This window comes from Zea mays, chromosome 2 (assembly GCF_902167145.1).
Source record: "Zea mays cultivar B73 chromosome 2, Zm-B73-REFERENCE-NAM-5.0, whole genome shotgun sequence".
NCBI classification, from domain to species: domain Eukaryota; kingdom Viridiplantae; phylum Streptophyta; class Magnoliopsida; order Poales; family Poaceae; genus Zea; species Zea mays.
Window position 1 is genome coordinate 5970048 of NC_050097.1, and position 10524 is coordinate 5980571.

The window sequence follows — 10524 nt, forward strand, 5'->3', positions numbered from 1 at the left end:
ATCTCGAAATTGCTCGATAGAAGACTTTTAACTTCCTCAATCACATTGAGATTTGATCCAAAGATCAAGATGTCATCAACATAAAGGCATTGCATAACAGACTCACCCCCACCATACCGATAATACACACACATGTCAGATTCATTTACAACAAAACCAGCTGCTGTAAGAGTATTATCAAACTTTTCATGCCATTGCTTAGGTGCTTGTTTTAGGCCATACAACGATTTTATCAACCTGCACACCTTGTTCTCTTGACCATCCGCAATGAACCCTTCTGGCTGATCCATATAGATCTCCTCATCCAACTCTCCATTTAGGAAAGCTGACTTAACATCCATCTGATGAATGATAAGACCATAAGAGGCTGCCACGACTATTAATGTGCGAATTGTAGTCAATCGAGCCACTGGTGAGTAGGTATCAAAGAAATCTTCACCCTCCTTTTGGGTATATCCTTTGGCCACAAGCCTTGCCTTGTACCTCTCAATTGTACCATCAGGCCTAAGCTTTTTCTTGAAGATCCATTTGCAACCTATAGGTTGACAACCATAAGGACGGTCAACGACCTCCCAAGTTCCATTAGACATAATAGATTCCATCTCACTCCTTACTGCTTCCTTCCATAAGTCAGCATCAGGAGAGGAATATGCCTCACTAATGGTAGTTGGTGTGTCTTCCACAAGGTACACTATAAAGTCATTACCAAAGGATTTTGCAACCCTCTGTCTCTTGCTCTTTCGAGTGACTATAGTGTCATCCTCCTCAGGGATGTGCACGTGAGAATCCTCAGCATGATCTATAGGAATCGACAGTTCGTGCTCATGGGGAATTATAGTCTCATGACTTGTATCACTAGGTGTATTCTTCATGGGAAACTCATTCTCAAAAAATGTTGCGTCTCTTGATTCCATGATAGTATCAACATACATATCAGGCACATCCGATTTTATAATTAAGAACCTATACCCAGTGCTGTGAAAAGAGTACCCAAGGAATATACAGTCAACAGTTTTAGGCCCAAGTTTACGCTTTTTGTTGATTGACACATTCACTTTAGCCAAGCAACCCCAAGTGCGCAAATACGAGAGATTTACTCTTCTCTTTTCCCATTCCTCAAATAAAGTGATCTCTTTGTTCTTTGTTGGAACTCTATTCGGGACATGACATGCTGTCAAAATCGCCTCACCCCACCATGCCTTGGATAATCCCGCTGTACTCAACATGGCATTCACCAAATCTGTTAGAGTGCGGTTTTTCCTTTCAGCAATCCCATTGGATTGTGGTGAGAATGGCGGTGTCCTCTCATGAATAATACCATGTTCCACGCAGAACTCATCGAACACATTAGAGAAATATTCTCCACCTCGGTCGGACCTTAAACGTTTTATTTTCCTCTCAAGTTGGTTCTCAACTTCAGCTTTATAGGCCTTAAAATAATTGAACGCTTCATCTTTTGTTTTTAAGAGATACACATAACAAAATCTAGTGGAGTCATCTATAAAAGTGAGAAAGTATCTTTTACCACCTTTGGTCAAAATTCCATTCATCTCGCACAGATCAGAATGAACAAGTTCTAGAGGTGTCAAACTCCTCGCCTCAGCAGCCTTATGAGGCTTGCGGGGTTGTTTTGATTCAACACACACATGGCACTTAGACTTTTTGACCAAGTTAAATTTAGGAATTAAATTTATATTTGCTAACCGCATAAGACAGCCAAAGCTTGCATGACAAAAACGTGAATGCCATAAATCTGACTCATCAGAAAAATGAACAGAATTCACCAGTTTATTACACACATCATGCAGAGATAAGCGGAACAAGCCTCCACAGTCATATCCTTTACCAACAAAAGTACCATGTTTTGACACAACACATTTATTAGACTCAAGAACAACTTTGTATCCATCTCGACATAGCATAGAAGCGCTAACGAGATTCTTCTTGATAGAGGGCACATGCTGCACGCTCTTCAATGGCATCGTCTTTCCCGAAGTAAACTTCAGAATGACCGTACCAACACCAAGAACATGAGCACGCGACCCATTTCCCATCAACAAGGCGCTAGACCTCCCGACCTGATAGGAAGTGAACATAGAGGCATCAGCACACACATGAATGTTTGCACCACTGTCCATCCACCACTCAGGTGAATTACAGACTGAGAGAACAAATGGTAAAGAATTACCATACCCAGATGTTCCTTCTTCAGTTTCAGTGGTTACAACATTAGCTGATTTCTTGTCTTGAGTGAACTTGCGATCAGGGCACTCTCTTGCCCAATGTTGAACACTGCCACAGACAAAGCATCCTCCCTTTCCCTTGTTATTGTTGTTCTTCTTTTTAAACTGTGCTGGTTGAACAGGTTTATTCGGCGTTCTCTGGTTTGTTCTGGTTTTTCTTCTTGTTAAACTTGTGGAAGTTTCTCTTCTGCACCATATTAGCATTAGAGGTCTCCACACCTTTTCCATTGTCTTTTGTTCTAGCTCTTTCCTCAACATCAAGAGTACCAATGAGCTCTTCCACATTGAACTCTTGTCTCTTATGTTTGAGAGAGGTAGCAAAGTCCTTCCAAGAAGGTGGCAACTTGGCGATTATACCGCCAGCCACAAACTTATCAGGCAAAGGACAAGGAAAAAGTTCGAGTTCCTTAGCTAATGCCTGAAACTCATGAGCCTGTTCCACTACAGATCGGTTCTCAACCATCTTGTAGTCATACAGCTGCTCCATGAGATACAGCTCGCTACCAGCGTCAGTAACTCCAAACTTTCCAACAAGAGCATCCCACAGCTCTTTCTCCGTGGGAAGGATGATATAGCTTTTCTGGAATTTTGTGTCAAGTGCGCTAATCACTGCACCTCGAAAGAGGTTGTCTTCAGCCTTAAACTTAGCCTCATCTTCAGGAGGTAAGTTGGCAGGCTTGCCCTCAGCGGCATGAAAACAAGACATTGCAGTTAGCCACAATTCCATCTTAGCCTTCCATATCAAGAAGTTTTTACCATCGAAAGGATCAGGCTTTAGCACAGCAGCAAAACCTCTGATAGGAAAATGCCTAACATTAGGTTTTTGGAGAGCGTCTACGCGACTGCCCAAAACATCTCCAACATGACAAAAGAAGCTGGCCAAGGATCTGGATCATCAGAGCGCATCAGAGGGTATGATCGTTTTATTTACTTACTGATTTGTGTTCTGGATATTTTATATGTTTCATATATTCATCTATGTTGTTTCATATTTAGGAATGATTTTATCTTATCTGTTCTGTCTTATTGTAATATGATAGATCTGTCTGTTTTAATTTTACAGTCATTCTGTTTGTGTTTCTATCTGTTTATTTTCAATCGTCCAGTCAGTTTACATGTTTATCGTATTTATATGATTTATATAATTCATATGCTTTATGTTCTCATGATCCATATTGTTATGGATATATTTGATGTCATGATTAATTATCTTTTATATGTCATCATCATAATATTAATTTATGGAATTAAAATGATACGGAAAATGCCTATAATTCTAACACGGGAGACTCTACCCTCACTCACGACAACATAGATCCGTTTGGGTACATGTCCTTGTATATCCATGACAACACATAAACACAACTTGTTTATCAATGACATGTTTGGATCTTAGAAGCTAAAGTAAAAGTGACTAAAACTTAGTCACCTAGAAGCCAATGATACAAACAATAAGAGCTAAACCTGACTGAATTGATAATTTTTTTACTATTTTAGTCACTTTTAGTTCTTTCTGTTTAGACCTTTACTCCTAACTGATTAAACTTTAATTATTTTTGGAATAGCTCATGGATCTAAATAGGCAAAAAAAAAAAGCAATTCGAGCCTAAAAGAAGGGAAAGGGCCCAAAAGCCCAGCGAACCCAGCCATCATGTTCGTCCTGCGAATCCAGTCCGTCGACTTCCCCGACGCCGCCGTGGCAGCAGTCGCCGCCGACGAAGTCGGCACCAGCAGCGGCGGCGTTACCACCTCTCGTCCGCTCTCCAGCCACCCTCCCCCCTCTACCACCACATCGTCCATACTTACTCTCGAGCTCCCCGGCGCAAACCCCGTCGCGCCCAGCCGAAGCCCTAGGATCCTCCACACCCGCGGCGTCATCCACCTCTACCACTCGTCGTCCTCCACTTCCACCTCCTCCTCCTACGCCTCGGCGGTCGCAGCCACCTCTTCCTCCTCATCCGGGCCGGCCACCCCGCAGCCCGCCTCCGACTCGCACCTGCCCGTAATTACTCTTCCTCGGGTTCTCTCTTATTGCCTTCCGCGCGCTTACGCCATTTGCTTTCTGTCTCCGTCTCGCAGCTATGTCGCGGCACGCGCCTCCTGGTGCTCGCCGTTCCGACGCGCGTTTCGCCGGAGGACTTTGTTCGCTTCTGCGGCCCCCACCTCGAGTGTGCAGCCGACATTCGTTTCATCAGGTTAGTTACCGCCTCATAAACAAGTGACTCCATGCCCAGCTTGCTGTGCAATTTAGTTACACATGCTGTTCGAACGGTAGGGATGATGGAGTGGAGGACCGGTACAGCGTTCTAGTGGAGTTTGAGGACCAGAGTAGCGCTGAATGGTTCTACGCCGATCTCAATGGCTGGAGGTTCTCAACCTCTGAGGTGTCTTATCTTCTTAATTGAATTCTAGTTTATTCGCTGATCATATTTGAGATCGTTGCTAAATTGGCGATTAACTCTCGTTTCCATGGTGTAGAGTGAGGTGTGCCATGTTCTGTTTATAGCTGCTGTGCAGTATACACCTTCCTCAGAGGTTGCCACAACTCCACCGGCTGGATCCACTGAACTTCCAATGTGTCCTGTTTGCATTGGTGAACTTACTGTTTTGTATTTTTTTTTGTATTTTGGGGCCTCTGCAATACAATTTATAGTCATATGTACGTGTCACCATGGTGTCACATTTGAATTCAATTTGTGATCTCCGTTGAAGAGATTTAGGCACCTCTGTTCTATCCTGGCCATAGTTTTAACTTTAAATACCATTCTGTTTGATGCAACAGCAACCCTTCATCTATTATTTTCACTTTTCATATTTTGTTGGTTGTTTAAGTTGTCTGCCTTGTTTCTGGTACACCTAACTATTTTCTGCCATCTTAATATGTTAATTTGTCAGAAAGATTGGATCAGGACATCAGTGGGATTTTGGCAACTACTTGTGATCACTCTTTCCGTTGCTCATGTGTTTCAGTGTGGACCAATTCATCCTGTCCGGTAATGAATGGTTGCTTTGCTCTTTCATCATTTACCCTAGGGCAGTAAACAATCAGAACATGGACTCATTTTGGCGTTTATTATTTTCTTAGTATGATATGTACATTGCATTGAATTTGCAATAACAAGTACTTCACTTAAATTTATAGCTGTGTTATTTGCATAATCTTCTTGGTGACTAGTGAATTTCTGGTGTGCTTGCTATTCTTTATAACACTTGGAACTATATAGTAATTTCAACATAAAGCCTTTTCAAATGTCTCAGCGCTTGTTAATTTGATATTCTGGGCACACAATAGGAACTTACCCAGAGGCATGGGCATATACATAATAATTATTGCTGAATTCAATAAATGTCTACATGTATATCTTCAAAGTAAGTGGACTGCAAGGAAAAATATTGAGTTTGGTCATGTTAACCACGTGAGTCATAGGTACATTATAATAAGGAAATGCTTGCTTATGTTCTCCAATTTATTATTGCCAGTACTTTATTGAGCATGAGTGGGGCATTTACCAATAGTTGTTTGCATTTCAGGTATGCCAGTTTTGTCAGAAGCAGTCTGAAAATTCTACATGTTCTGTTTGCCAAACCACTGGAAACCTCTGGATATGTGTGATATGTGGTTTTGTTGGATGCGGACGGTATGTCATTACTGACTTACTCCCGTCAGTCAGTAAAAGCTGATGTTTTCAGACAAGAAAAACAAGCTACATGCAAGTCACATTTCTTGTCTGAAAGTTAACTATAGTTGGCTGTATATATTAATATTTTCTGGTGTAAGTCAGTAATCAGTTATCACTGCCATGTTAAGGGTGTTCATATGAATGTATTTGATATACATGGTTACGTAGTCCAAGTTAAGATTGCTGCATGGAAAACATTTGTTTATGATGATGCGGACATTAGTTATTACCAGAAGAAATAAATACACAGCTTGGTATTTGTTGAATTTTTCTACGTGGCCAATCAACCTTACCCTTATTGACTTGCATATTCTAGGTATCAAGAAGGACATGCGAAACAGCACTGGAAAGATACTCAGCATTGCTATTCGCTAGATTTGGAAACACAACGTGTTTGGGACTATGTTGGTGACAGTTTTGTACATCGGCTGAATCAATCCAAGAGTGACGCAAAGCATGCTAAGTTCAAATCAAAAAGTAAATATTCTGGGGATGAATGTGTAAACTGCTCGTGCAATGATGACTCTGATATGGGTGGAGCTATGTTCAGCAGCAAAGCTGAAACAGTAAGAATTTTAAGCTCATTTGATTTTGAGTTACTCCCTCATGTCTTGCTGTTAACACGTTTTATAAATTACATATGCGATGTTCTTCTCAATAGATTGTGGACGAGTACAATCGTCTCCTGGCAAGCCAACTTGAAACTCAGAGAGAGGTGCAGACGTGCAGTTCATTCCTGCTAAGTTTTCTATGTCACTATTGAAAGCAAAGTTTGTCTCTGATGTATAGGTTGTATAGACTTTGTTAGCCAGCTGAAAATGTGGTTATCTCTGATGCATCCATCTGCCTAATGTTCATGCTTGCAGTATTATGAGGGCCTGTTGTCTGAGGCTAAAAGAAACAAGGAGCACCAGATTTCTGAAGCTGCTGATAAAGCTGTAAGTGATAAGCTTGAAGAGATGCAACTTAAGCTCGAGAATCTTATTGTGGAGAAAAAGAAAGTTGCAGATGTGAGCATTTTATCTCATGCATATTTATCAATCACAACCAGCTGTTTGCATTATTACGGCTAATGATTTGTTGTGTTGATTTTTTTTTTTGCCTTTATGCAGATGAACGAAAAACTCACTAGGAGCCAAGACATGTGGCGCCAGACACTAAGAGATATAGAGGAAAGGTGTGTTTGATTTCTGCAAATAGGAAACAGTGTTGTTATGGTCTAAAAAACAGAAATAATACTGTAAGGCTACAAATGGCATCTGGTGAAGTAACCCAATTCATTGATATTTGCAATGATCCAATGAACTGTATATATTTTTAAGTCCCAGTTCAGTGAAATGGTCACTCACTCTGTTACTTTCTTCTCAGCACAGGTTTTCTTTTTTGTCTGTTGATATTAATAGTTAAGTATGCATTGACAGGGAAAGAGCACAGTTGAAGTCGAAGGACGAAATGATTCTCGATCTGGAAGAACAGGTGCTTTTCATTGTTTTTGTGTAAAGTATATATTTTCAATGGGTGGTATTTGTTGTTCAGTAACAAGGGACATTCCTTGACACTTGTCTTCTAAAATCCTTGCAGATAAAGGATTTCAAATTTTCCATCAAACTGCAGAAGTCAATAGAGAAGAACGATGGTGTCAAGGGTGGTACGCTGGTTCCACTCCCTACGGTTTCAGATTCTGGAGGCAAGGGTAAAAGGTCATCAAGAACAAGCAAGAGGAGGAATTAGTATCCTTTGCTGAGTAGCAATTAGTCTTGACTGGAACAGACGTATACGAACCTTATTGGCATGTATTTACTAGCCTGTTATGATGAACTACAGCGTGATGTTTGATTTGTCACGAAAATTAGTACGATCATAAACTGCTTCGAAGATTTGAACTTGGATACTACATGTGGAAAATACAATCTAAATCGAAGTACAGCCAGTTATTTCGTAACCACATATAGCCAAATCTTGAAGCGTTTCATGTCAAACGGTGGAATTAGAGATAGATCCCTGCACCTAAATATTAGGGACAATCCCTGTATGCCATCAGGAATTATATTTTGTGCCACTGGCTCTACATGTCATCCACATAATAAATATCACCTATATGCTATTCAATGACACAAAAGGAATGGATATAAAATCCGGTGACATACATGAGATTTTTTTCTAAATATTTCACGTCCAACAAAAAAAAACGCACCAATTAGAGATAGATCCTAAACATCTGAATTACATAACAAATTTGATATTAAACATAGATATCGGTAGATTATGGTGCTAATCTTTAACCATTTTGTTATGAATATTATGAAAGATAAGAATAAATTGTGTATAATTTTTTCGTGCATTATTTTCTCTCTACAACAAAAAATGTGAAAAAACATTCGGATTTATATCCGTATTTACATTTTATATTAATTATTTTAAAAGATATAGAACAAAGTTAAGGTTACTTTTTATAAATCTTAATTAGCTCAATGCTAAACAAGGTTATAATTTTTCATAGAAAATTCCATATCCTATTCTTCGTAATCGAAGAAATAAGACAAAAAAATTAATATTTAAATAAGTATCTAAATCCATCCCTAGTATCAGGGAATCGAATCCTAGTCACGCCTAAGTTCAGGGAATAACGCTCGCGTCTTCTAACCAATAGACTCCATGTTGTTTCTATTACATGGACGATAGATATTATAAATACATATTGTCGGGGACCATAATTAGGGGTACCCTCAAGACTCCTAATTCTCAGCTAGTAACCTCCATCAGCACAAAGCTGCAAAGGCCTGATGGGTGCGACTAAGTCAGGGATCGGTCCATTCGAGGGACTCGATCAAGCCTCGCCCGAGCCCAGCCTCGGGCAAGGGCAGCTGACCCCGGAGGATCTCCGTCTCGCCCGAGGCCCCCCTCCAGCGACGAACATACTTCCGGCTCGCCCGAGGCCCAGTCTTCGCCAAGAAGCAACTCTGGCCAAGTCGCCACGCCAACCGACCAAATTGCAGGGGCATTTAATGCAAAGGTGGCCTGACACCTTTATCCTGACACACGTCCTCCAGTCGACAGAGCCGAAGTGACCGCAGTCACTTCGCCGCTCCACTGACCGGCCTGACAGAAGGACAGCGCCGCTTGCGCCGCTCCGACTGCTGCACCACTCGACAGAGTGAGGCTGACAGGCAGTCAGGCCCGGCTTCAGGCACCATAGGGAACTCCGCTCCGCCCGACCCTAGGAATCGGACTCGGGCTCATCCCCGGAAGACGGCGAACTCCGCTCCCCCGACCCAGGGCTCGGACTCGGGCTCAGTCCCGGAAGACGGCGAACTCCGCTCCGCCCGACCCAGGGCTCGGACTCGGGCTCAGCCCTGGAAGACGGCGAACTCCGCTCCGCCCGACCCAGGGCTCGGACTCGGGCTCAGCCCCGGAAGACGGCGAACTCTGCTCCGCCCGACCTAGGGCTCGGACTCGGGCTCAGCCCCGGAAGACGACGAACTCCGCTTCGCCTGACCCCAGGGCTCGGACTCAGCCCTGGCCTCAACCGACGGTCTCCGCCTCGCCCGACCCAGGGGCTCGGACTCGACCTCGGCCACGGAAGACAGACTCGTCCTCGACCTCGGAGGAGCCTCCACATCGCCCAACCTAGGGCGCGGACCGACCACGTCAACAGGAGGCGCCATCATTACCCTACCCCAAGCTGACTCAGGCTACGGGGAATAAGACCGGCGTCCCATCTGGCTCGCTCCGCCAGACAAGTAATGATGGCGCCCCGCACGCTCCATGACGACGGCGGCTCTCAGCCCCCTTACGGAAGCAAGAGGACGTCAGCAAGGACTCGACAGCCCCAACAGCTGTCCCTCCGCCAGGCTCCAGCGCTCCTCCGACGGCCACGACGCCACACGAACCAGGTGCCAAGATCTCTCCGGCTGCCACGATGGCGTGTACTTAGGGCGCTAGCTCTCCTCCGCTAGACACGTAGCACTCTGCTACGCCCCCCATTGTACACCTGGATCCTCTCCTTACGCCTATAAAAGGAAGGACCAGGGCCCTCTTACAGAGGGTTGGCCGCGCGGGAGGACGGGACGACGCGTAGAGTCCCTCGCTCTCTCCCCCGCGGACGCTTGTAACCCCCTACTGGCTACTGCAAGCGCACCCGACCTGGGCGCAGGACAACACGAAGGCCGCGGGTTTCCCCTTTTCGCCTGTCTCCCTCCTTTGGATCCCCCCTTCGTGCTCCGTCTCGCGCCGACCCATCTGGGCTGGGGCACGTGGCGACAATTTACTCGTCGGTCCAGGGACCCCCCGGGGTCGAAACGCCGACAGTTGGCGCGCCAGGTAGGGGCCTGCTGCGTGTTGACGAACAGCTTCCCGTCAAGCTCCAGATGGGCAGTCTTCAGCAACCTTTCCAGTCCGGGACGGTGCTCCATTTCGGGAGTCTTGAGTTCATGTCCCTCGACGGCAGCTACGACATGATACTCCTTCCCCCGCCGTGCGACAACGACAATGGCGGCCGACAGCCCGCCCGCCGGCGGCGGAATCGACGACGTCTTCCCCGTGTGGTGGAAGAACAACATTCGAGGTCATCCCGTCCTCTCCCCCGCCGACGGAGGAGGAGG

General features: G+C 44.4%; 1 protein-coding gene across 1 annotated transcript; it reads left to right on the top strand.

Annotated features, from left to right (window-relative positions):
• The first annotated feature begins 3881 nt into the window (after positions 1–3881).
• Positions 3882–7863, top strand: LOC100191553 (zinc finger (ubiquitin-hydrolase) domain-containing protein). The gene is made up of 12 exons (NM_001365500.1): positions 3882–4245; positions 4323–4438; positions 4519–4627; positions 4722–4836; positions 5139–5236; positions 5775–5881; positions 6240–6489; positions 6585–6638; positions 6790–6933; positions 7036–7100; positions 7345–7399; positions 7505–7863. The coding sequence occupies exons 1-12, from the start codon at positions 3895–3897 to the stop codon at positions 7652–7654; spliced, it is 1614 nt and encodes a 537-aa protein (NP_001352429.1). The 5' UTR covers positions 3882–3894; the 3' UTR covers positions 7655–7863.
• Positions 7864–10524: the final 2661 nt, after the last annotated feature.